Source organism: Fomitopsis serialis, assembly GCF_022376445.1.
Source record: "Fomitopsis serialis strain Sig1Antser10 chromosome Unknown B0H18scaffold_4, whole genome shotgun sequence".
NCBI lineage: Eukaryota > Fungi > Basidiomycota > Agaricomycetes > Polyporales > Fomitopsidaceae > Fomitopsis > Fomitopsis serialis.
The window spans coordinates 428,930-456,378 of NW_025954964.1; the positions used below are offsets into that span (position 1 = coordinate 428,930).

The window sequence follows — 27,449 nt, forward strand, 5'->3', positions numbered from 1 at the left end:
GCCTTTTCAAATCTATACGTCATCAGTGATGAACAATCGACAATCAATAATTGCGCATGGGTCGACTCACCTAAAACACAGATGCCAGAGACCAACACAGAGTCCGAGGCAAAGATGATGGGAAATGGTGAGACAGCACAGAGGAGCAGCGATGAACTACGGAAGGTGAGAATTTAGAAGGACACACGTCCTGACAGACTGTGGGAACACACGTTCTCCTACCAATTTCCATGGCGAAGAGAATTATGTAATGCAAGGGCAATTGAGTAACGATCTTCCAGGGCAGATCGGCGTAGTAGAGGGCCTGAGACACTCCCACATCTTGAGTTGTCTTTTCTCCCTTGCCCTTCAGTTCCGATATACGGTGAGTCTGTCCGTCCTATGGAAGTTTATCTATTAATGCAAGATAATGGACATAGATCATGGGAAAGAAACACTGCTCACTGGAAGATATTTTGTCAACGACTTGCTCAGCCTGCAATGAAGGCTTTGACACAATGCAAGGCCTCGCAGTGCATCAAAGTATGAGCAAGAAATGCGCGTGGTACAAAAGAGGAAAATTCAAGGAAGTGTTTGAGTTCGAGTATTCCGACGACAAAGATCCTTTGGTTGCAGATAGAATAGAAGGGTAAGTGTTGAGAATGTATGATCATGACGTTGAAATATCAACTTCTGCAGGTCAGCACAAAGTTATGACAAAAACGACAAGGGTGAAGGCAGAAGCAATCATATTCAGCACAACCAACATCGTTGTAGCACCCCTGTCAACCCCATGTTATCTTCGGATGAAGACCCAGAGGACGAGTCGGACCTGGGGTCCATGTATGACTTTATTGAGGTAGCTGTACCAAGACCGGAAAACTCCTCAAGTCCTGCTAGCTTGTCTTTGTCTCGCTCCAGAGAGAACACCCTCACCCTGGACGACAGCAAAGATACAAGAGTGGAAGATGTCGACTTTGTTGGCTGCAGTGCGCCTCAGAGTGATTCCAAAGTGTTGGCTGCAGTGCGCCTCAGAGCGAATTCCAAAGGCCTAAGTCGAGCTCTGTAAAGTCTTTTATATTCAGGAATCAAAGATACACACCTAAGTCGAGCTCTGTAAAGTCTTAGGGACTTAGAGCTCGACGAGGCGGACTGTCTACGGTGTGCGTTACGTAAGGCGACCATAACTGTACAGCAGAAACAGCCACAAAGTCGAAATCAACGAAGCAGTGAAAAAACGGATGAGTGCAGGGGTTCAAATCCCTGAAGATGCAAACATTATGGAAAATGGTAGACTGAAGGGAATGACGTCGGAAAAAGTACAGTATGCACGGTATAGTGATGGCGTCCATGTAGAATAAAGGAGAACACACCAGGACACATTCCACGACTTGGACAGGGCAATGGAGCTCAGAATAATTCGCAGAAATGCGGAATAAATTCCGAGCTCAACACAGTCCAGTCTTTCTAAGGCCAGTCCCAGTTCAGTCCCAGTCTTTACCCAGTCCATGGACTGGACTTTCTAACACTACCGAAAGGGCTGAGTGGAAAGAACAGTGGTTGACCATTAAGGATCAACTGGATGAGAGGCACTTCGACCGCAAGAAGAAGAATCTCGATCGAGAGGTATGTGCTTAGCACAGGTGTACGGAATATAGAACACCACTTAGAACTCACGTTGGTCTCACGTCGGTCCTAGCGCACCAAGGTCGAGCAGATGGAGCCGTTCCGCAACGAATGCATCCCCAAACTCATCTACCAGTACTATGGCTTGGCCAGACGCGCAGACGCTAGTATCAATGCAGCGCTGGAGGATTTCAGCCAGGTCCCGCTAAATCTCATCGCCGTCTGTTGCAACGCAGTAAGCATTGGTTTCTTTACACTGAATGTATTTACTCACTACTCTCGTAAATGTATTACCTAGATAGAAGCAGCGTTGATGGAGGTGACGTCGCATCAGCCCATCGCATTCTCCAACAAGCACTTCGCCGCAAAGTGAGTTTAATTGGTTTCAACTAACAGAAAGTGAATATTAATGATTGTAGGTGGGATGGCATTATGGCCATCCTAGAGACTCTGGAAGCCAAAGCTTCGGAGTACCTTGAGGAGACACAAGAGGTAATTTGGGAGCACATCAGGTATTTTACAGATATTGGCACACTTTCTGATTACTGATTGCATACAGCACTCGGCTCAACGCTGGCCCCAATGCGTTCGAGGTGTCTGTACATCTGTGAGTGCAAGTATGTTGACGTCATTCTCAGAGCCTCTTGCCTGGCGGGGCTGCTGTTGCGCCCGTCATCATTGCAACGGACAAAATGCAACTCACGCAATTCTCGGGCAGAAAATCAGTGTATCCGGTCTACATGACGCTCGGCAATTTTCGGGCTCTGAGACACAAGCCCTCCAAACATGCGTGTATCCTTATTGGATACCTCTCAGTGGACAAAATTGATTCCGATGGGATCACCAAGCGCAAGCAACACACCCTAGCACAGCAGCTGTTCCACACGTCGGTACACATTATTCTCGAACCACTTGTCGAGGCTGGGAAGAGCGGTATCAATGTTACCGGAGGGGATGGTGCGGTGCGCAGGGTACACCCGATTCTAGCCGCTTATGTCGCCAATTATCCAGAACAATGCTTGGTGACATGTTCCAAGTACGGTACATGTCCCAAGTGCCAACTCCCAGAGGACCAGCTCAAGTCGCCCTATGGAACCCGTCATTTCAAGAATGGAATCTCTGTTCTTTCTCAGGTCTCCGGTACTGAGCGCAAGTACATGGCACGAATATTACTTGGCTGCTAGGTCGGTAAGATCCCCAAGAACGCGATACTAGTGTTCCGAGCTATCCTCAACTTCATCTATCTAGCGCAATATTTGACGCACGACAAAACAACCCTGGGTCACATGGAGGAGGTGCTCTGGGTGTTCCACAAGAACAAGCAAGTTCTCGTCAATTGCGGTGTACGCGAACACCTAAACATTCTGAAATTCCATTCTCTACTACATTACGTCAACTCAATTCGCCTACTAGGAACAACCAACAACTACAATACCGAGGCGTTCGAACGTCTGCATATTGACTATGCAAAGAACAGCTGGAGGTCCTCAAATCATCGAAATGCGCGACTGCAAATGGTCAAGTAGCTCGCGAGGCAGAAGAAGATGGTTATTTTCAGCCCGGCTATGCGAAGACGACTGCAGAGGGACGATGATGAAGATGACATCGACGAGATGGCCACGGACGCAGCTGTTGGACACAAGGTTAGCATCAAACTACCAAAACACCCCACAGTTCCCATGCAATCCCTTGCACGTATTGAAGACAGACACAATGCACCGGGCTTCACAAATGCGCTGGCTCAGTATATCTACACACTCAAGAATAATTGATGTCTCACACCAACCCAACTCCTTACCGCCATCTCACACATGCCATTCGATCGAGTCAACGTATACCATGGATTCAAGTTTGCGCTGGAGCCCTTGACCAATAGCAAGGACGAAACCGACACAGTGAAGGTGCGCACTTCGATCGGCAAACAACCATGTTGGTTTGATACCGTTGTGGTATTGCAGGAGCAGGATGCAGAAGCTACAGGGTTGCAAGGTAAGTACAGTCTCTCACTGGCAAGGTGTTTTATGCTGATTTGCGCATTCTCATTCTGCCCACTGACAGGCACGAGAATCGGGCGTGTCCGAGTGATTTTCAGGCTCCCTGAGAAGATCAAAGACCCTCGCACTTGTGTTCCCCTGATGGCACCAAATTCATGGGCTGAACAAGGCCCATTGGCCTACATAGAGTGGTACGCTAAGGTTCCGTCTTCCGCTGACGCAATCCATATGATGTACTCTATTAACAAATCTCCCCTTCACTCTGCCGGTAACCCAGTTGCAGACATTGTTCCATTAAGTACTATACGCCAATCCTGTCAATTGATTCCTAGATACCCTGGATCTGTAGGTGACGCACCAGAGATCTTGCCACAGGAATGGAATACGGATACTATACTAGATGTAGCTTCGAAATTTCTACTGAATAATTGGGCCAGTTTGTATGCATACCAGACTCTGTGGTAATTAGTAGTAACAGTACTTACGAGTCTTTTGTCTCCTCTCCAGGAGACAAATGTAATCTTTGGAACAAACATCCAGTTTTATTAGCTTCAATGTACGTCTCAAACTTCGACTGAAGCTGTGGGTCCCCACTCAAAAATCTTCAGTGCACCATCCTCGATCTCAAATGGCCTTGAGCAGCTTCCGCCAGTTCTAAAGCAGCTTTTAGCCGCTTTTGCTCTCTATATTACTTCAATAAGTACCGAAAGTCCTGACGAGTACATCTGGTTCTTTGAAAGGATACATAAGTAACCTACGTTTTTCCAGATGTGTGGCCTCCAAAAAATGAAAAAAAGCTGATTGGGTATATTCTCAGTCACATATATGATGTGTCGTCTGTACATAGTATGCCTTCCCATACTTTCATATAACTATGGCACCATTTGACAAAGCACAATAAAAAGCACATGCCTCACACTCATTCTTTTACATTGTTTGTGTTTCCTGTGATGCTTACCAATTACCTATGAATTGTGTGAATACTGTCTAGTAGCTGACCTGGAAAGTTTGAATTACTTGTTGACTGTGCTCAGGCTGGACAAATGGCGGAGAATGAGATGACACCAACTCTATTCCCTCATGTGATAATTGCTTGGAGCATATCTAACCTCTACCATCATATTATAGGCTGATGTATTACCAGGTCCTATTGTTCAAGTTATGCAATGAGCCTTGGGTGATATAATTGGCAGCTCTTGGCTTGCTCATATGGGCAGGGAATGATTGTACCATGTATTGACGATGTCTATTTTATTGACGATGTCTATTTGTACAATGTCTACTGTCACTCAGACTTCCTTTGCTTACTAGGCAACCAGCAACAGACCATGCTTATAGTGGATTTCTAGGCAAATATCTGACTGTCCTTCTCTAGATCTCTAGTCAATAATAAGTGGCTTTGGATCACTCTCATTGGCAGTAACATTTCCCTTCACATGTTATCATAAAATGTCAGCTACTCATGCTGGATTCTTTGATGGTATATGGAAAGTCACACAATAACACCATAGACCCAGGAGTGAACACATGTGCCATTTTAACAGTGTTGTATATATCATGGGAGGGTTCAAGAAGCAGGTATTATTACACATGGTGCATTGTGGTAATATCTGGTGGAGTACCTGCCATTCCAAATAAACAGTAGAGAATCTGTATATATTGATAGGGTTTGAACAACAGCAATATGGTGGTGAATTGTGCATGCATACAAAAGAAGTAAGTGTCAGCCAGCAGATGAAACCAAAAGTTATCTAACAAAGGTTGAAAACCTTTGTGTCCATGGGACTTATGACTGGATACCATGACCATTGAGTAGGCATGACTGGAATACTGAGCAAAGGCAATAATGATTCCATGTGCAAGTCTCAGTGTAAGTATGTGCTCTTCACAGACAGTTTCCTATGAATATAGCAATAACACACGGTGGCTTACTTACTCAATTGTAATATTGCTCATGATGAAGCACTGAAATCAACAATGTAGATAACCAGGATGCATAGAGTATTTGGGCTGTCAGACAGCAACTAGACAGTGAAAATGGGAAATAATGAATTCTTCACGCCTCAATGTGTCTAAACCAATGGGATCGTACTGCCAGCCATGGCCCTCTCCAGCAAGTGGAGTATACGAGATGATTGCAGAACACTTACACATTGAAGCCAAATTGTTTACCTTAAGTATCACATTCAGCTCCTCGACAATCAGCCATTCTTCTTTGTCTAGTTCGTACTTCCGCAGCTTCAGGGACTTGTCAGCGGTGATCGCGTCAATGGTGCTGCGGTATTCAAGAGCAAACTTCGACATCTTGTACGTTGAGTTCCAGCGTGTCTTAACATCGCGGGGTATCTGGCAAACGGGGAGCTTGTTGGCTTGGCAGGTACATCACCAGGCTGGCAGCACGATCATGGTGGACTGTATCACAGCATATGCTAGCTGTCGAACCTGAAGGATATATTAGCAGATGAATGATGTGTGACAAATCTGGCACAGTGGCACGTACCTTCAACAATTACGATCCCTGAGGTACGAAGGTATCGTTCTTATGATGGACCACCATGAAACGCCTTAGCGATTCCTCCAGAATGGCAGTTTGTTCCCACAGTGCACGTGACATGCAGCCACCCCGATAAGCAGAGATAAGTAACTGTTAGTATAGGTTGCTTATCTGAGTCTGAAATTTCAGACTCCCAGACAACGCAACTTGGACCAACAGATACAAACAAATGCAGTGGCTAAGCGCTCAGTTATGGATATGGGGCCCATGAAACGCCTTAGCAACTCCCCCAATAAGGAAACTGGTGAACATATCATGTGACTGGCAGCTTGGTGGCTCAATGCTGCAAGCGCTCACACACTGTAGTGCCTATATAGTCTCAGCCAGTAACAAGGCATAGTATACATAGTATACTCATCTGATAGTCCTTCATGCAGAGAGTATACAGGGATTTTACTGAGTGCATACAGTGGCTGGCTAGGCCAGGAAATGCAAAATATCAAAATGCACATGTGCCTCTGCAGATTCAAAGTACTTGTTTATGGCTGAAATATGTTCTGTATGCACACTGTGATATATATGGGTGGTTTAGGCACTGTGTACTGCTCAGTGATTTCTATAACAGAGCTAACAAGGTCAACAATGGGTCATTTTACCATCCATTGCCATATTGTGGCCCATGGACACCATGTAATGACCAAAATTGGGACTAAAAGTAACCATGCACTTGTCTTTGATGTGTCTGTATATTTCATAGATTTTCTGGATTTTTCTGAGCCCCAGATTCACCAGTTTGTGTATGATTCCTCTTTGGGAAGGCAATATACTTCATATGGCAATTATGCAGCCACTGGCTTTGTCTTGCACACAGACGCAAGCACAGAATACATATATGCATCTATACTTACACTACCATCCTATGGGGTGTCCTCAACTACATGAGTAGTTCCTACAGTCAAGTAGCAGGCTTGTATGAATAAGCTCACTGAGGTAACATCAGTGATGTTACACAGTTATTGGAAATGCTGCCTTTATTGATGTCAAGCATATCTCATAGACAGATTCAATCACATTCCCTGGTCCATCTCCAATATTCTCTGATTTTGCGCTTTTTCCTGGGTCTAAATAAGCCCATATAAGCAGAGTAATAGTCCGCACTTGCATCGCTTACTAAGCGCGCGCTAAGCGCCCAGATGCCGTTCGGAGGTGCATCCGTGCGGAAATTTGGCACGGTTGCACCTCCGAACGGCATGAGAGAGATGCCGAGCTGCTCTGATTGGTGCAACAGCCCCTTTTCTGCCCTAATCAGGCAGGCTGCCGAGATTTTGGGCTGAGTTTGAATCTCAGCCACAGGCTCCTTAGTGGCACTGTACCTGCTGTACTGTGGCCCCACTAAAATGCGGAAAATTCCCAAAATAATCTATGTGATAGGTATGATGTCATAGAGTCTATAGCTGCTGTGACTTGCCCATTACCTTCAGTGGTTATGGCACAATTCACACAATAAAAAAACACACAAATGCCTCTGTGCACATGAGTGCATCCCTTTTCACCCTCAAAGTGACTCTTTTGAAGCCTGTAGACTGCCCATAGATTCTGTATGTCTTTATGACATCTGAAACCTGCCATAAAGGGTAGCTAACCTTCCCCAAATGGTAATACCAATGCAGCTGCTCAGTCTGGGCTCAGAAAATGCAGATAAAACCAGGGAAATTCTGTGCAACTGGACCCACTTGTAGTACCTGCTGTATGTAAGAAATTGATCCACTATAGGACCCCAGAGGCTATGACCAGTATGGCTTGCCCATGTATAAAATTCAAAATGCAGAGAAACACCCCTACCTCTGTAGACATGATTGGGTAGCATGTGACTGGGATACACTGACTGAGCTCCAACCAACTGTTATAGATATCATAAGCTCACCTCATAGCCCTTCATTCATAGTGTCTATCATAGTTTCTTGAGAGAAGTGGTTGAATGAGTAGCAAAATGCTAAGATAAAAAACAGAAGTGACTCTGTGAATATGCATTTGTTCTGTTGCATCTGAAACACATGACAGATGTCCTCTATGGCCAAGTGTATAGTGTCCAACACATTGATGTCTCTGAAACATGCACAGCAGTGCTACAAATGGAGAAATATTGTCATAGCAAGTATGTGTTGATGTCCCAGCACTGAATAACTATACAGGACAATCCTCTCTACTTGTGAATATGCTCATAAATGCTCCACAGATCTCCTGGAATATTATCCGATTTTCCTGGACTTTTCTGAGCCCAAAACAAGTCAGATTTGCTGCAGTAACAGGCTGAACTTACATCGCTTACTAAGCGCCCGTTTAAGCGCCCGTTGCCGAAGCGGAGTCGTCGACAGGCCGGAATTCCGGCCTGTCGATGACTCCGGTCACTCAAAAGGGATTTTGGAGCACTCCCATTGGCTGGACTGCTGACAAATGTTACCTTTTAAAGTAATCTTTCAATCTCAGCTCTTCATGCCGAGTTTTTGATGGCTTGAAGCCACACTACCTGAGCTCTTACTAGAGCCCCATTGAATGTGGAAAAATCCCAAAATATTGCTTCTCCATGGGATGCCCCTTGGGTACTGATAGCAGTGTCCAGATTAGGTGTCTTTGAGAGTACTGACCATCATAAGTGATGATACTGAGGCATATAAGCAGATCTTGGTGTGTGTATGATGCTTCTACTAGACAGTTCCACATGTATGAGAGGCTCTGTGAAGTGGGGGATATCAAACATACAAAACGGCCATATATGGTCAGTCCCCTGCCCATTTGGGAAGTTGGCCGTGCATGGCCTCTGCAGGACTGGATAAATAGCAGGAAAATCAGAGAAAAATCAGATAGTACTATGAATTCATATTGAGTTGACTGTTGAGGCTCCAATATGGCAGAAAACATATAATAATGCAGAATGACCCATGCATAGCCTGATGTAAGCCACTCTGTCAGTGAGTCTTGGTCCATCTTGTAAGCACCATTATCACCTGGAATTCCGGGGACTGGCAGCTCCAGACAGGATCCTAGGCTATTCTGTCTAGTTCAACTCTTCAATAGGCCCTGCAAAGGCAGGCTATTGGGCTGAGTTTGAATGCAAGCCACAAGCTCATTAGTGACAATGTATTTGCTGTGCTATGGTCTCCCAAAAAATCAAAAACAATTGGGAAAATTCCTAGTCATGTATATGATGCCAGAGAGGCTTTACATAGTATGCTTTCCCATAGATTCATACAAATATAGCACCAGCATATGGCTCTGTGAACACTGGTTCTTTCACATTGTTTGTTTTTCCTGTGATGCTTACCAACTGCCTATGAATTGTGTGACCAAACCTGCTATATGTGATAGCTTACATTCCCAAAATGGAAAGTCTGAGTTACCTGCTGTGTCTGGGCTCAGAAAATGCGGATAAAACAAGACAATACTTCGAATGATTCCACTCAGGCTCACCTTGTACTGTTTGCTGTAAGTAGTGATTGGCTATAGCATATTCAGAAAATGGTGGACACCTGTGGCACAAAGGCTGTGGCACAGTTCATGCTGAGCATGTTCATGATACTCACTCTGTGTCACATGTCAATAGCATAGCCATCAGAATTGTGGGTCCACAGATCTTTTTCACACTGTACTGATCCTAAAAAGTGATACAAAGACATTGTACAAGTTGTGTTATGCAGTTACTACTGTTGTGAGAAACTTCATAAACTAGCAATGTCATAAAGTGGGGCCACCACATTACCACACATAGTGTATCAAAGTCTTTGATGGTCTCTGCAATGCTAGATAAATAGTAGGAAATAAGATAAAATCAGACAATCCCATGACTTCACATTGTGCTGACTGTTGTAGGCCAATGCAACAGTACATCCCACATGTGCTAATGCAGATGCACATAGCCTGATGTCAGCAGCTCTATTGTAGCAGTCCAGTATAAGCATGTCTTTGACTAATCTTGTCAATATGAAGCAGTGCCATTTATATAGTATGATGGTGCTATGCTTGGTTGTAAGTCCCTCAGATAATTTTGCCTGGAAGATATCTAACCTCTGTATGCACTACCATCATCCTATTCTTATGCAATGGCCCTTGGTATGTGGAGATAGAAAAGGCAGCTTTCTTTCTGATTGGGCTCAGAAGAAGCCATGGTTGCTCTGGAAATAATGCAGACTTGCATTGCTTACTAAGCAACAGTGAAGAGGCCATACTACCATGGACTTCTGAGCCAATATAAGGCTGTCCTTTTATAGATCTCTAGTCAATAATATGATTTTGGGAGTACTCTCATTTTCTGCAATTATTTCCTTTTACATGTGATTATAAAATGTCAGCTACTCATGCTGGGTCCTTTCATGTTATATGGAAAGTGGAAAAATAACACTTTATACCCAGGTGTGAACATGTGTGATGTTTGAACAGCATTGGGAAGCATGAATATGTGGCAGTGTGCCTACTAGCACCCAATTTGGCAGTTGATCCTGGATGGTATCTGCCATGCCAGAGGAATGTCAATATCAACATATGGTGTCTAATCCAAATATAGTACCATTGTATGTGCACACACAGTCAGCCAGAAAATGACACTGGTAATTAATTACCTTGGGAGTGTCTGGAGATATAGAAATCCCTTGACTTATGACCAGAGTGCATGACCATTGATAACAGGCATTACTAGAATACCCAGGAGAGGCTACAATGACCCCATGTGCAAGTCTTAGTATGCAGGCTGTTGTTAGAACTTAGGGACAAGGCATTTTCACAAGGAATTCCACACATGTGATCTTTGAATAGGATAAGCAGCAGTTGTTATCATTCCCGCACTTTGTTATGTTTATTGATTTCCTTTTCATGGACTTCACTGTAGTATTCACAATGCCTTCTCACCACATTCAGGTGATCTTTTGTTCCTCACATTGTCATGCTTTGTAGCACTTCATTGTGTATGTACTGACTGGACTATTACCAGGCTCCTAGTACTTTCCTTAGGCCCCTTGTGACCAGATGATCTGAAAGCTGTTACTGGGTGACTATTAGCTCAGAATATTGATGATAATATTCCAGCTGGTAGGCAATCTATGAGTGGCTCATCAAGCTGTACACTATTTCTGAGTTTTCATAGGGCTACACTAGTGTTCAGGTTAACATCCATGTGGTCCCTCATGTTTCACAGAGCACATGCTTGATGATCAGTGGCAATCATTAACACACATACCCTTGCCTTGCTTTTTCGCTACTTTTTGAGCCTTATTGTGCATCTTGAATGGCCTGGGAAAGTGGTGGACTGAGTCTTCTACTATTTCGATTCTATGAAGTATTTATGTAGCTAAGGGGAGTGCACTTGGGAAATGCTCAAAAGGAGCATCCCTGTGAGAAGTCCAAATATTCATCTCATCTACCACTTGCTTCTGTACTCCTCTGTACCTTCAATCGTCCCAGACCTCAGTGATCAATCCTGCCCATGACTCTATCAGTCTTGATGGCACTCACCATGGTGGTACAGTGATTCACATCATACATGAGCCCATTACTATTGGCTTGGAACTGTGGGCTGAGCTCCAATCCAGTAACATACCTTAGTATGGCTTTGTACTACTGGTCAGTGCCTGGTAACTGTTCACTTCAGTGTACAAATGGTGAGAGCAAACTGGACAGTCTTTGGTTGGATTCCTTGTATAACATGACAATTCTGGAAGGGCCTTTTTTCAGAATCCCTTACTGGTATACTTATCTGTCTATTGTTGATTGGTTTGTACTTGGGGAAGTACTGTCAACAATCTATTGAAAGACATCTGCCTGTATCAGAAGTTCTTTCTGATCAAGGGCTAATACTTGCACAACAGCAAGTCCCAGCTGAGTAGTTGTTACTGTAGTCAACCTCCCAGATTCCCCTTCCTTGAGTTCTAGTTGATCTACAGGCATACTTCTTTGCAACATTTCCAAGCTATTTTCTCTTTGTTGATATCAACACAAGCCAGTGATACTGTTCATTAGTATTCTGATAATATTGGTTGAAACTTGGCTATTCACCAAGTAAGAAACAGATCCATAATGTCTGTATTTTCAATGGAGAGTCTCATATGGAAATGCAAATACTTACTCAATTGGCATGTTGCTCATAATTGCAAACTATGATCCTCACATCAGAACAACATCATAAATTAGCAGGCTACTCTAAATGTTTATGCTATGAGATGGCAGCTGGATGGTGCAAAATGCGGAAGATATGTCAGTACTCTATGCAGGCAATATACTAGCAGTCTTGCTGAGCTTAACTTCTGATGTGGTGAAAATGATTTGTTCACAAACTGACATGTATCCAACAAAAGGGATCGTACTGCCAGCTATGGCCCTCTCCCCAGCAAGTGTGGTTCGGACTTCAGCTGTCTGTTCGAGGATCTCTTCCTTGGCCGCATCTGAGATGAGACAATTCATTGCATTAGTAACCTGATTATGAGCCAAATCTGTGGCAGGTCTATGGGTATGTACACACCGTGGAACACCGCATCACCGCAATGTGGGTATGCAGTAGTTGCAGTATGGCCGGATTCATACACCGCACCTGCACCTGGGGATACCTCGGGTATGTTACCGCGGGTGCACCTGATACCCATGGCCTTCCTTAAGCACACACATGGTGATATCATTAAAAGTGCATACTCTAGCTCACCAAGCCACATATGCACTGGATATCTCAATATCACACTGTCTGAAACCTGAAACACCAAATGTTGTGCTCTAATTTCAGGCAAATCACTCCAAGATATCATAGAGTCAATACAGGTAACACCCAACATGGTAATGTTACTACTGTATCTTGAAAGCTGACTGGCAGCCTTGTGGGACCTGTAGTTTATTTAATATTGACCTTCCATTTCACAGTACTTTAAGATAGCTGCACCATGGTCCTCCAATTTATTGGGAATTTATGCAACTTTTTTGGGCCCAAAACAGTAGGTTTTGTCCTCAGAATGAGTATTCTGCACATTTTTGACCGCTTTTTTGCAGTCATATGATCAATGATGTGGGGTCGCAGCACTACAGCAATAAAGCACTGCTGCAAGTGCTGTGACCCCGCATCATGGATCATGTGACTAGCTGGACACAGTGGCCATCATGCCTTTTTTGGTGCAACAGAGATATGTATACATACCCAGCGATATGTAGCTAATTTTAACCAGGGAAATACACATTCCAGGCAAGTTATGGGAGGGCTTTTGCACAAGAAGTATCACAAAAGCTCACATTGCCCTAAATGGTGAGTAACCTTCCCAATCCAGTAATTCTCCATAAAGTGAATGTCTGGCAGTTCATAAATTGCAGATAAATCAGAAGGTATTCATAGAGTACTATGGGATGTTGATGAGGCCTGTGATGTTTACAACATGTTACCATATATGGAAGGTAAGCAATAATATCATGTACAAGCATAAAATCAGCCAACCTTGCCCATTCTCAGCTCTGTCATGGCACCATAAAGCATTTTCATGATGTCTGACACACATGGCTATACTGTATGGGTCATGTGCTCCATATCTAGGGTGAAAAAGAGCACTTTGAGTTCTGCAAAGTCACTTGTGTTTTGTTGGTATTTTGCATTTTCTGGCCTAACTTGCCACTATTGGGGCCCAACAAAATTACTGTAGACTCTATGAAACAAGGGCTACAAGTTGACTATTTAACTGCCATATCTATATGTGGGTGCTTACTGTTGCAAAAAGTGATTGAATACATTGGAGTCCAGTGCCACTGGTCAGGTCACATGCCATGTTCACCACTTTCCATATTGGTCTCCAAGCTAGATGTTACAGGAGCCCCAAGTCCATGGGGAATGTCAGCCACAGCGTTTGTTTGGGTGTGTTGGTGCAAATTGCATCGTCTGGGAGTCTGAAATTTGAAACTCAGCTAAAGTGACCATAGTAAGTGTTACTTATCTTAGGTTATCTGGCACTCAAATAGTCACATGCACTGTGGGAAAAACCTGCCACATTGGGCTCCATGCTAAGTGTTACATTCTCTCCAGTCATGAGAATGATTTCTTCATACCTCAGGGATCATAACAAGCTGACACTGGATACAAACACACCATGAGGCACTTTGACATCTGCAGAGGCACATGTGGATTTTTTTATTTTGCATTTTCTGGACCAGCCAGCCACTCTAGCTACTCAATAATGATAGTGTATACTCTCTGAATGAAGGGCTATTAGATCAGTATACTAAGTGCACTACAAGTTGTTCCTAACTAGGGCTATGGGACAGCCTATAAGTGTGAGCGCTAGCAGCAGCATGCTCCCTGGCTGACAATCATGTGATATGCTCACCAGTTGCCATATTGGGCGCCACTGGAAGTGTTTCTTGGGCCCTCACCCCAGGACAAAGCACTGAGCCACAGCATTTGTTTGGTGGTGTTGGTGCAAGTTGTGTCGTCTGGGAGTCTGAAATTTTTGAACTCCGCTAACTGACCATAACTAATGTTAACTATACATCGTAAGCTGGGGGCAAATGACTGTACCTGTGGGAAACAACTGCCGCATCGGGCACCATCCATCATAAGAATGATACCTTCGTACCTCAGGGAACGTAATCAGAAGTCCAATGACTAGGTACTGTAAGTGTGGAGATTTCTAAAGAAGTGAGGGAGGGAAACCGAGGTATTAGCTGACAACTCTGGTGTATACTACTCAAAGGGATTATCTCGCTGGAGGGTGTCCTGTTAGATCGAAGCAGCATTTTGTTAACATTGTACATGAGATGTACAGGATCAGCATGAGGGGCGAGTTTGGCATACCACTCCACGTACGCAAGAGGCCCCTGTTCTGCCCATTTGGACAGCACAGGGACCTCCTGAAACGTGTGCCTATCGCAAATGGTCTTGGGTAGGTGGAAGACCACACGTAGCCTTCCAATTTGTGTCCCTGTTTTGAGAGCTCATTTTCAGCATGACACAGACATAGACTTTGAAGGAGACTAATCTTGTAACCCAGTCGCCTCCCCTTCTTCCCCTCAAAGTACAACGACGGTGTCAAAACGGTCAAAACGGGCACACTGGTCACCGCGCACAGGTTTGGCCTTCACTGTGTCGTCCTCCAGCTGGTCATCCTCTAAAGATCCAGTGTTGAGCTTGAAACTGTGGAATACATCCACATGCGCAAATCGGAGGTAAGTTGCAGCCTTCTCTGCTTCACAATTGGTGAGTGTACATCCCAGTTTCAGAGTGTAGACGTGTTGCGATAGAGCTTGCGTGAAACCCGGTGCAGCGTGTGCTTCTTGATTGGAGGGTAGGGACTGCTGGCAAACAGACGGTTGCACAGCCAACTTGATTCCTCTTTTGCCACGACTACCAGTATGTCCACCTGCAGTAGTACTTGCTTCGTCCAAGGGGCCGCCGTCGTCTTCATGTAACTGATTGTAAGCAGCAATTTCTTCTTTGGCAAGTCACTCCTGAAGGACCTTGTACGCGGATATCTTCTCGCAACACTCGAGCCACCAAACCATCTGCAGACAAGTGTCGCGGTGGTTAGAGGCTTGCCAGGCCTTCTTGGGGCAGTCTATATGGAGATGTTCAAACATTTCAGTATTGTAATTATCTGTAGTACCGAGAGATCAAATGGAATCAACGTAGTGTTGGAGCGAATGAGATTTAGGTATGTTGAGGTGCTCATGAATGCTGAGTCCCTTCAAGACATGCTTGTTCTTGTGGTAGGTTTTCAGAGTGTCCTCAAGGTACGAAAGGGTGGTATCATCATGCGTGGGGTATTGGGCAATGTAGATGAAGTCAAGAAGCATGCGGAAAGTAAGGAGGGCGGCCTTTGGAATGCGCCCAACGAGACAGCCGAGCAGGATGCAAGCAATGTCCTTGCACTTGGAACCGGAGACCTGAGAAAGGATGGATATGCTGTTTTTAAAATGAGGGGTACCGTAGGCAGGGGGTAGGCATCGTATATGATGCTCCTTCTCACCAACGAGTTCTGTGCTCCACTCCACCAGATGTTTGAATACTCCCTGGTAGTGATGCAGGAATGAATATCTGTGAACGGAAGGTCTTGCCAGAACGGTTTGACGCAATAGCCTGAGACGTTGAATTCCTTGCATGCCTTCACAAAGGGAGCAGAGTCCCTGGAGCACTTTGAGTGTGCCTTGCACAGAACATCCAGTGTCCAGATCTGTGTGCGAGGCGTACCGGGAGAGGAATCGTCCAGCGTGTTCTCCGGGAACTGGCAGTGTGGACACCCGTACTTGCTGGGGAGAGGGCCATAGCTGGCAGTACGATCCCTTTGGTAGGAGATATGTCAATTTATGAACAACTTCATGCTGCCCGCATCAGAAGTCATGCTTGGCAAGACTGCTAGTATATTGTCTATGCATAGAGTACTGACATATCTTCCACATTTTGCACTTCAGAGTAGCCTGCTAATTTATTATGTTGTTGTAATATGAGGATCATAGCTTGCAATCATGAGCAACAGACATTATGGATCCAGTTCTTACTTGGGGTTTGTATTGATAGTAACATAGAGCAAATAGCTTGGGAATGTTGCAAAGAAGTAAGGAGAGCCTCTAGATCAACTAGAACTCAAGGAAGGGGAATCTGGGGGGTTGACTACAGTAACCACTACTCAGTTGGGACTTGCTGTCAGTGCTGTTGTACAAGTATTAGCCCTTGATCAGAGAAATTCTGATACCAAGGGATGTCTTTCAGTAGATTGTTAACAGTACTTCCCCAAGTACAAACCAATCAACAGTGGAGGATGGAACCAATATATAGAGGAGAAGTATACCAGTAAGGAATTCTGAAAAAGGCCTGTCAAGAATTGATGTGTTATACAAGGAATACAACCAAAGACTGTGCAGTTTGCTCTCACCATAAGTGAACAGTTACCAGACACTGACCAGTAGTACAAAGCCATACTAAAGTATGTTACTGGATTGGAGCTCAGCTCCTGAGTCAATAGTAATGGGCTCATGTAGTACAATGTGAAGCAATGTATCACCATAGTAAGTGCCATCAAGACTGATAGAGTCATGGGCAGGATTGATCACTGATGAATTGAAGGTACACTGGCATAAGAGTACAGAAGCAAGTGGTAGATGAGATAAATGTTTGGACTTGCTCATAGGGATGCTCCTTTTGTGCATTTATGCACAGCCTTTTAGCTACATAAAATACTTCATAGAATCCTACAAAATAGTAGAAGACTCAGTACACCACTTTGCAAGGCCATTCAAGATGCACAATAAGCTCACAGGCTCATTGTAAGGCAAGGGTAGATGTGCCAATAATTCTCACTGATCATCAAGGATGTGCTCTGTGATTCATGACACACCACTTGCATGTTGTCCTGAAACACTAGCACAGCCTTATGAACACTCAGAAATAGTGTACAGCTTGACAAGTCACTCATAGATTGCCTGCCAGCTGGGATAATATATCAATAGATAACATAGTCTGAGCTAATAGAACCCCAGTACTATCTTTCAAAGCATCTGGTCACAAGGGGTCTAAGGAGAGCACTAGAAACTTGGGTAATAGTCCAGTCAGAACATACACCAATAGGTGCCACAAAGAATAACAATGTGGGAAAAAGAGATCACTTAAATCTGGTCAGAAGGCATTGTGAACCCCAAATGAAGTCCATTAAAAGGGTCTAGAATAAAGATAACAAAGCCCAGGAGTGATAACAATTCCTGCTGACTACCCTATTCAAAGACCATATCTATGGAATTTCTTGTAGAAAAAGGGTTTTCAATGCCTTGTCCCTAACAACAGACTGCATACTAAGACTTGCACATGGGCCTTTCCTGGGTAATCTAGTAATGCCTACTATCAATGGCCATGCTCTCTGATCATAAGTCCAAGGATTTCTATATCTTCAGACATACTCCCAAGATAATCACCAGTGTCATTTTCTGGCTGACTGTTCATTATTTTGTGTGCACATACAATGTATGGTATTATATTTGGATTAGACACTATATTTCTCATGTTGACATTCCTTGGGCATGGCAGATACCACCCAGGATCAACTGCCAAATGGTGTACTGGTAGGCACAGTGCCACAAATTTCCAATGCTGTTCAAATATCACACATGTTCACACCTGGGTCTAAAGTGTTATATTTCCACTTTCCATATAACATGAAGAGACCCAACATGAGTAGCTGATATTTTATCATCACATGTAAAAGGAAACAGTTGCAGCAAATGAGAGTACTCCCAAAGTCATATTATTGACTAGAGATACATAAAAGGACAGCCATATATTGGCTCAGAAGTCCATTGTAATATGGCCTCTTCACTGTTGCTTAGTAAGCAATGCAAGTCTGCATTATTTCCATGGCAACCATGACTTCTTCTGAGCCCAATCAGGAAGAAATCACAGCATACACTGCACAAACAGACACCACTGTCAATACATTTTTGCCCATATGAACAAGCCAAGAGCTGCCTATTCTATCTTCACCTACCAAGGGGCCATTGCATGAGAATAGGATGATGGTAGTGCATACAGACATTAGATATGCTCCAGGCAAAAATTATATGAGCAATTAACAACCAAGCATAGCACCATCATACTGTATAATTGGCACTGCTTCATGTTGATACAATCAGTCAAAGACATGCTTATACTGGACTGGGACAATAGAGCTGCAGACATCAGGCTGTGAACTCTGCATTAGCACATCTGAGATGTACTGTCATGCATTGGCCTACAACAGTCAGCACAATATGATGTCATGGGATCATCTGAGTTTATCTCAGTTCCTACCATTTATCTAGCATTGCAGAGACCATCAAAGCATTTGATCACCTATGTGTGGTGTCCCTACTTTATGACATTGCTAGCCTATAGACTTTCTAGCAACAGTAGTAGATGCACAACACAACTTGTACAATGTCTTTCTATCACTTTCTAGGATCAGTACAGTGTCATAAAGCTCTGTGAACCCATAATATTGATAGCTATGCCATTCACATGTGAGACAAAGCCAATATTATGAACATACTCAGCATTAACTGTGGCCTTTGTGCCACAGGTGTTCACCATTTTCTGCATATGCCATTGCCTGCCAAAGGGTGTAGACATGAGCCAATCAGTACTTATAGCAAGCAGTACAAGGTGAGTGGAATCATACAGAATATTCCCTTGTTTTATCCGCATTTTCTGAGCCCAGACACAGCAGATAACTCGGACTTTCCCTTTTGGGAAGGTCAGCTACCACATATGGCATGTTTCAGGTCTCATATAGCCACACAATCCATAGGCAGTTGGCAAGCATCACAGGAAACACAAACAGAGTGAAAGAACCAGTGTGTACAGAGGAATATGTATTTTATTTTGCTTTGTGAATGGTGGGTGCCATATTTATATGAATCCATGGGAAGGCATACTATGTACATCCTCTCTGACATCATATACATGACTGGGAATATTCCCAACTGTTTTTTTGGGAGACCATAGCACAGCAAATACAGTGTCACTAATGAGCTTGTGGCTTGCTCTAAAACTCAGCCCAATAGCCTGCCTTTGCAGGGCCTATTGAAGAGTTGAACTGAACAGAATAGCCTAGGATCCTGTCTGGAGCTGCCAGTCCCTGAGAATTCCAGGTGATAATGGTGCTTACAAGATGGACCAAGACTCATTGAAAGAGTGGCTTGTATCAGGCTATGCATGGGAAACTCTGCATTATTATATGTTTTCTGCCATATGGCCTCAACAGTCAACCCAATACAAATCCATAGTACTATCTAATTTTTCTCTGATTTTCCTGCTATTTATCCAGTCCTGCAGAGGCCATGCATGGCCAACTTCCCAAATGGGCAGGGGACTAACCATATATGGCAGTTTTGTATGTTTGATATCCTCCACCTCACATAGCCCATACATGTGGAACTGTCTTGTACAAGCATCATACACACACCAACATTTGCTTATATCCCCAGTATCACCTAATCTGGGCACCCTTGTCAGTACTCAAGGGGCATTCCATGGAGAAGCAATATTTTGGGTTTTTTCTGCATTTAATGGGGTTCTAGTAAGAGCTCAGTTAGTGTGGCTTGAAGCCATCAAAAAACTCGGCATGAAGAGCTGAGACTGAAAGATTACTTTAAAAGGGAACATTTGTCAGCATTTCAGCCAATGGGAGTGCTCCAAAATCCCCTTTGAGTGACCGGAGTCGTCGACAGGCCGGAATTCCGGCCTGTCGACGACTCCGCTTCGGCAACGGGCGCTTAATCGGGCGCTTAGTAAGCGATGTAAGTGCACACTGTTACTGCAGCACAATTCACTTGTTTTGGGGTCAAGAAAATGCGGATTAATCAGATGATATTCCAGGATATATGTGGAGCATCCCTGAGCATATTCACAAGAGGAAAAGATTCCCTATAGGGTCATTCAGTGCTGAGACATCAAAACATGCATGTTATTACCATTTTTCCCCACCAATAGCTGTGCTGTGCAACTTCCAGACACATCCATGCATTGTAAACTATGCACATATCTATACAGGTCATAGGCAATGTGTTTCAGAGACAACAAGCCATTCATATCTGCACAGTCACTTGTGATTCTCTAAATGTTGTCCTTTGTTCTTCATTCCTCCAATGTATGATTAACCCTTGAAATGATGGGCTATCGAATGAGTTTATCATCTCTATAACCTCTATAAGAGTTGATTAGATTTCAGTCAGTGTATCCCAGTCAAATGCCACACATTCATGCATGTGTTTCTCTGTTTCCTGAATTCCAAACAACTGGGCAAGTCATACTAGTGATATATTGTGGGGGCCTCCATACAAGATGAATTGCCTTCATATACAAGGCAATACAGATGAGTCTGATTACACATAATATTCCCTGATTTTATCTGCATTTTGTGAGCCCAGACTGAGCAGGTTAAGCAAAATTACCAATTTAGGAAGGTCAGCTACCCTATTTAGCAGGTTTGAGATGTCAGAGAATCTGTGGGCAGCATATAGGCTTCAAAAGAGAGACTTTTGAGGTGAAAAGGGATGCACTCATGTGCACAGAGGCATTTGCATGTTTTTTTGTTTTGTGAATTGTGCCATGACCAGTGAAGGTAATGGGCAAGTCACAGCAGCTATAGACTCTATGACATCATACCTATCACAGAGATTATTTTGGGAATTCTCCGCATTTTAGTGAGGCCACAGTAGGACACCGGACAAGGCACTTATATGTCCGATCCGAAAACCGCGGATTTTGGGCCCTCATGTCCGCACGATTTCGCCCCTGTCATGTCCGCATCAGGATAGGACCTACCTTTTAGGGGTGCTTTATGGCCGCATGACGGATCGGACCTCAAGAAAACGCAGAAAATCGCCAAAAAATCGCCAAAAAATCGCTACGTGCTGTACAACGTACTACAGACCGAGAAATCCTGCGCAGAAGCTACGACGCACTCTCGTCGCTGTCAGAGCTCTCTTCGAATCCATCACCAACCATCTGCAACACTTCAGTCGGGTTAGCTGCACTTGCCGCCGCAGAAGCCGGTGCAACTGGTTTCCGCCGCGGGTTCAGAAGCTGGCAAAGTGTCTTGACTGCCCTACAAACGTCACTCTTCCGGTTGGTGAGAGTCCTCAGGAGTTGGGACACGCGTGCGCCAAGTGCAACAAACTCCATCGGTGAAGCATCACCGAACTGGAGTGCCTGTACTGTTATGTCTCCCGAGAATGAACTGAGGGACATGATCAAATGGGTCCGTGGAATGCGCAAGAAAGTCGTCGCCTGGATTTGAGGCTGTGTGATAGAGGTGTAAAGGGAGCCTTGAAGAACCGTGTAGACTTGCACCATCACGTAGGACACTGCCCCAATGCTATGGGCAGATGCTGTCCAGTCGTGCTTGGCACCGCGCCCATCGCTCTTGGCATATAGAGTCATCACTGCGAGTGACATGGACAGTAGTCAGCTGGTTGCCAGTGATGGACTCATAGGAAATACGTACCTCGGCCAATCAATATCTCCTGTGCTGCGTCCGCACGAGGGTGTCGTGCCATGACAAAATCTCCGCTTGCAAGCGGACAAAGTAAGTTGATATTTGCAGTAGCTATTGTCTCGTGTATATCCTGCAGTGGCAGAAATGCCTGTTGACGCAGTAGTCCGAATTTCTGGTTTGTAATTTAAGCATTGTTCGCAGATACAGTGTGCGTGTCAATGATAACATACCGTCGCCGAGACGTCTCGTAAAGTCTGCTTGTTTATCGCGCGAGTATCTGAGGCATGACTCGGCATCACAAACTGCCCAGTGTGTCGAACGTGGCGATCAGCACCGGCAGTTGTACTTGGCAGTGAGTTCTCGATGCTTGGACCCAGTGTCTTGAGTCGTCGCAGAAGTTCGTCACGTAAATTTGGTGGTCTGGCACCGTTGGGCTCTTCAATGCTATCTGGAGTCGAGGTATGATTACTTGTATAACAACGTATGGCCTTGGCTGTAAAAGCTGTCTGGTGACGAGTGCGCTGGGCAACGAGATCTGCGTTACGAATACGGCATGGCTCAGGGGTCATGGACACAAGCTGCAGTGTGTCTGTGGCACAACTCGGAGGATTGCATACTGTTTCGCCAGGGACGCTAACACCACTCTTGGCTGCGGGTGTCGATTGAGAGGTTACCTGTGAGGCAATACTGTCCTTGATAGCCAAAATCTTGGTCTCTTGAGCATCCGGTAGATTTGATCTGATGCCAAAGCGTACGAGCTCGTTAGCAATCAGCATATTGCATGTACAGAGTACATACATAGCCAAGCTTCGATCAGTACTCTCAGTGACCAAGGCAGCCACACACTTGTCGAACTCGCTTTCATCGGCCTGAGACTGGAATGAGGTATGGTCGTACAGAGCAAGTAGTTGTGCGAGTGTCTGCGGCTCTCTGGGTCCACTTGCAGATTGCGCACGAGAGGCTGACTTGGTTTTTGGACCTGGTACCGGGGCTTGATAGTCACGTAGCATGCGCGCAGCATCTATTCCAAGGACAGCAAGTAGTTGAGATGCCTCCTCATATGCCGCATTTGAAGCACCTCTCAGCTCGCTATCCGTAGGCCACATCAGGAGGTTCTTGAGGTCAAGGTCGTCTGCACTGTAGTACGTGTGCGCATAGCCTCCTGCCGTCCGGTTAGCCTGCTCTTCAGGTGAGATGTTTGCGAAGTCGCCAAGGATCAGGATTCGTAGCTTCGGCTCCAAGTGGATCATGTCGATGTAGGTGAAGTCTTTCTTTAGTGTGCGCAGGACACCAAAGGTATGTTCAACAGGCGAGGTGGAGTGAAGCCACGGGAGGAGGGGATAGGATGGGTACCAGAGGCGATAGATCAAGATCAAGGAGAGTAGGCTGTTGCACAGCGTGAGGAATATGTCATAGGATTCGTGCGAGATGAACTGAATGTGGGGCGAGTATTCGGGATGATGATCAATGAAACTACGCCACACCATTAAGAAGAAGCGCATGCGCAAGACCATCTTCGCGCGTTCAAGATGGGTTACATTCCGATTCAGCCACGCATCAATACCTTCACCAAGGACGAACATATACGTAGATAGCGCGACCCTCTCAGGGAACAGTTGCAGATGCTGCGAGAGAGCTTCGGCTGAGAAGAAACGGGCAGCAGCTCGGTCATCTTGCTTGTCGACCTTCTCGACATTGCGACGGAAGAGTGGAGTGTGAGGTTGTATCGCAAAGTCACGGACTTGTGCGAAGTATAAAGGATGATTTCCAGCGGCAAGAATGTGTGATCCCGTGAGACATTGATTACGAGTGGTCTTGCGCGCATGCTCAGGGTCTTGCGAAGTGGTGGCGGGGTGGTTATCAGCAAAGAGATGAAGTTGAAGCTCGACTCGACAAGCAGGAATGCCAGTGGAATGCTCAATGACGTAGGGAATATATCGCTCTGCTGTATTCAAGATGTTCCGCTGTAGTGACCGCTCAACGTCAGACCCGTCAGACGCAAAAGAAACGGGGTAGATCTTCGCATTGTTGAGGAGCTGAACGACTTCGAGGTGCATCTTGGTGAGTGATTCGGCATCATCCCGAGAGCCACGGGTGATCGCAGCAATGATGATAGGAGGTACCTTGTGCAAAGGGATTGTCAAGACATAGAGGCGAAGCTAGCAATCACACGGCAATGGACAAATGTGTCAGTATTATCACACCAAGGATATCTGTGAGACTCGGACATACCTTATCTGCTCTGTCTAGCTTCGCTCGCTCAAAGACCTCGTCTAGGTCGTCGGACTCGGAGACCTCGATAATACCGCTGGCAGCACCCAGAATGAGGCAGGTGCTATCCTTTGATTCTTGCCAGATCGAGAGTGCCGCCTCCATCAATGTATCGTCCCAGGCGAGGGCAACTGGACCATGATAATCCAGCTGTTGAAGCACAGATGCGGCAGTGTCTATGTTGCTTGCCACAAATCCAGGAAGAAACCCAGAGAGTTTCGTTCTCCACCGACTATCGAAGCAAATGAGAGCTGCACAGGACGGAGTACTAGTAGTATTGGACTCACCGTATGCTCCGGAATGCAGGTCCTCCGAAGTGGTGTTGAAACACCTTGTACCCACATGGAGAGATCATTGCAAGATGGTTGACAAAGTCCGTGAAGATGCGTGGATATACCATGCCACGTAGTGATTTGCCTCTTTGTATACGGGTCACTTTCGTGACTATGGCCTCTACACATCCAAGGAGTACGTCATAGTCACGATAGTGCCCGGCTACGACACCCTGACTGAATCTGAGCCATGGCAAGCGACCATCATCCTACAGACTTCACATCAATAAGGCTCTTCTGAACGCAGAACACACCAACTCACCGTCTCGACTAGTTGACGAAGGCCCTTATATTTGAGGTACAGCTCCCCTAGGTCTTGGCAGCGATAAATGATCGGGACAAACTTCATTTTGTCTTCGTCCGGCAAAGGTCGATTCAGCTGAACTTGGTATGTATGGACACCGTACAGTCCTAAACACGCGAGGCAGGGAGGTGGTTCCTTGTCATCTCCTAAGACGGCCACAAAAACGTGGCAATCGGTAGCAAAGACTGCCCCGACATCCCTCCGGTTCACCCAGCGATAGAGTGTTTGTTCATGGCGGAGCACCATCTGCCGTCGCCTGTCCGATAGCGAGGCCCAGCGTGCTTTCTTCTTTTTGAGTCTGAAGAGATCCTGTGCGATCTTCATGCGGGAAGGTGCGCCGCCCCCAGGTGTGCTCGTTCGACGAAGATAACGCGCCACCTTCTTGTTGGACTCACGCGTCAGGCCTGGACACGGGAGCTTTTGGATAGGCTTGGGTTTCGCGGGACGTGCATTGCTGGCGAACATCTTCTGCAGTGAGATGTTTGATCGCCCAGACGCAGCATTGCGTGAACACTTTTTCGTAGCACGATGAGTCTTCCAGTTCTTAATATCGTAAGGTACACGCATAGTCAACCACTCCGCACATGCCGAGCACCGTACTGCTAGAATGTCGTTTGCCTTGAACTCGGCATGGGTGTCGTCCACACGGACCTTGTCTCGAAACGACTGTAGCTTGCTGTTATTGATTTTGAAAGTGCCATCGTGAACACGATTGCGCAGGGCTTTCTGCTTCAACCACGATGATGATGTCTTCGTGCCACGCTTCGACTCTGCCCTGCCTTGACGCGAAGCCTGAAGGGAAGAGTCGGCAGAGTCTGACGCGCTCTCCGAAGACGGCATCCACTGAGATGATGTGCCTCCTGTGGTGCGTCTCACCTGCTTTATCTGGCGCTGATCGGCTTTGGATCGAGCATCCTGGGAGTCCGAATCACCCTCTGACGAGTCAGCGACAGCCTGGGCGAGTGCAGCAGCAGCCCTAGCCTTCGTCGCAGAAGTGGGTGTACATGGAGGCTTTGGTGTAGAGGTCGATGAGGTCTTATCGTGTTTGCGCTTGCCGAGTCAGGTCCCAGACGACGTGGAAGGGAAGGTAGTAGAGTTGACTGATGAAGGTATGATAGCAGGGTCCAAGTCACAGACGTCACCATCTGTGTCCGTCGCAGCATTTGCATCTGACGGATCCTGAAAATGACCAAGCATCGGTGAGATACAAGCAGACACAGAACAGGTTCATGTACATACCTCGCTGGCATCTTGCAGCGCTTCGGAAAGCCGAAGATACCACTCCATTTGATGCTGGGCTGATGTCGATTGTGTCCATGGTTCGTAGTCAAGAAGCTTTGCGGCGATAAGACTAAGACAAACGATCCCACATGAGTTGCAGTCTGCCTGTCTCGGGGCATGCCAAGAGGGCGAAGGCGACACGACAAGTGATTTTGCGACAAGGTCGGAGCGCAGATGACCCAGCCACCACTCAAGAAGTTTGATCGTTTCGTTCGGCGGTTTGGCGGCAGCATTCTTCGAGTCGCAGTACGTATAGGTATACGTAGGGAGTGATATGACAAGAACCGTCCAGTGGGAGTTGTGTATGAACAGTGTGAACACGAGCTCATCAACATCGTCGGCCTGAATAGCAATGTCAACAGGTGTTTGTCTCCGTGGCGCGTATGTGCCACGACTATGCACGCGCTGCAATGATGCGATGAATAGGCAGTGTACGACGCGAGTACGGCTGTTGTCTGAGAGTCGTCGGGAGATGAGATCCAGCCCAGCATTAACCATGTCATCGTTGACCCACTGATCGGAAAGCAGGGATGCCAGGTCTTCGGTGGTCAGTAGCACCGAGCTACTGAAGCTGGGGACAGTCGAATCCCAAGCCACACTCGTCCATGTCTCCCTGCACTCTTCAGCGAGCATCATGCAACTTCGATTGCCGTCGGCTACACGGTTGAGCCATGCAGACGCTCGGAACCACTTCTTGTGTTTCCGCTCTGACGTCTCGAGTTCGCCCAGGAGGGCTTCGACCCAAAGTGGGTATCGCCCAGAAACGTCGGAAGGGAGGTATATTGAACAAGCCCCACTAAGCCAGGCATCGTTGAAGGTCTGGCGTAGGCTGCTGACCTGCTCGACAGCACCCATGATATGCTGTAGGGCCTCCTCATTGCGCATAAAGTCATCGTCTTGGACCAAGACAGAGGGTAAGTCTTGGCTGAAACACACCCCGACCGAGGCGGAAGTGGTAGGTGGCCGCAGCGGAGGTTGGAAGCAAAGCAGCGCATCGACGGTGAGGGACATTTTCAGAATGAATGTGGATCGCAGGCTCTGCGGGATCGTACGTGCATGATCTCTGGCGTGGCAAACGTGAACCAGAATCTCGTTGCTCCATGTTTTGCCGATACCGAGCCATTCTTCCGCGTGAAACGACGTGGCGAGGCTGGTGAGAGCTGAAGAAGAGGCAGCCGTTTCCTGGCTGCTGGCACGATC

General features: G+C 45.9%; 5 protein-coding genes across 5 annotated transcripts; 1 reads left to right on the forward strand and 4 right to left on the reverse strand.

Annotated features, from left to right (window-relative positions):
* Window positions 1-524: 524 nt before the first annotated feature.
* On the forward strand, window positions 525-2,789 carry B0H18DRAFT_1114176 (uncharacterized protein; the record flags this gene model as incomplete). The annotated part of the gene is made up of 7 exons (XM_048033083.1): window positions 525-628; window positions 1,518-1,605; window positions 1,679-1,840; window positions 1,904-1,974; window positions 2,025-2,117; window positions 2,165-2,198; window positions 2,244-2,789. 7 exons carry the CDS (start codon window positions 525-527, stop codon window positions 2,787-2,789), a joined length of 1,098 nt encoding a protein of 365 aa, XP_047899059.1.
* Window positions 2,790-5,612: 2,823 nt separating this feature from the next.
* B0H18DRAFT_868666 (uncharacterized protein) lies at window positions 5,613-5,963 on the reverse strand (the record flags this gene model as incomplete). Its single annotated transcript, XM_048039961.1, has 1 exon — window positions 5,613-5,963. A coding segment is annotated over one exon (351 nt), but the record flags the coding sequence as incomplete, so codon positions are not given.
* Window positions 5,964-7,160: 1,197 nt separating this feature from the next.
* On the reverse strand, window positions 7,161-7,947 carry B0H18DRAFT_950981 (uncharacterized protein; the record flags this gene model as incomplete). Its single annotated transcript, XM_048041995.1, has 5 exons — window positions 7,161-7,214; window positions 7,265-7,513; window positions 7,611-7,715; window positions 7,737-7,772; window positions 7,936-7,947. The coding sequence occupies 5 exons, from the start codon at window positions 7,945-7,947 to the stop codon at window positions 7,161-7,163; spliced, it is 456 nt and encodes a 151-aa protein (XP_047899061.1).
* A 3,936-nt stretch (window positions 7,948-11,883) lies between these two features.
* On the reverse strand, window positions 11,884-12,902 carry B0H18DRAFT_950982 (uncharacterized protein; the record flags this gene model as incomplete). The annotated part of the gene is made up of 6 exons (XM_048041996.1): window positions 11,884-12,058; window positions 12,206-12,234; window positions 12,415-12,521; window positions 12,599-12,726; window positions 12,776-12,821; window positions 12,887-12,902. 6 exons carry the CDS (start codon window positions 12,900-12,902, stop codon window positions 11,884-11,886), a joined length of 501 nt encoding a protein of 166 aa, XP_047899062.1.
* Window positions 12,903-21,517: 8,615 nt separating this feature from the next.
* Window positions 21,518-26,882, reverse strand: B0H18DRAFT_1082220 (uncharacterized protein; the record flags this gene model as incomplete). Its single annotated transcript, XM_048031501.1, has 14 exons — window positions 21,518-22,008; window positions 22,071-22,233; window positions 22,361-22,509; window positions 22,543-22,639; window positions 22,679-22,799; window positions 22,860-23,026; window positions 23,048-23,575; window positions 23,600-24,220; window positions 24,294-24,564; window positions 24,620-24,873; window positions 24,927-25,791; window positions 25,813-25,867; window positions 25,901-26,018; window positions 26,208-26,882. The coding sequence occupies 14 exons, from the start codon at window positions 26,880-26,882 to the stop codon at window positions 21,518-21,520; spliced, it is 4,575 nt and encodes a 1,524-aa protein (XP_047899063.1).
* Window positions 26,883-27,449: the final 567 nt, after the last annotated feature.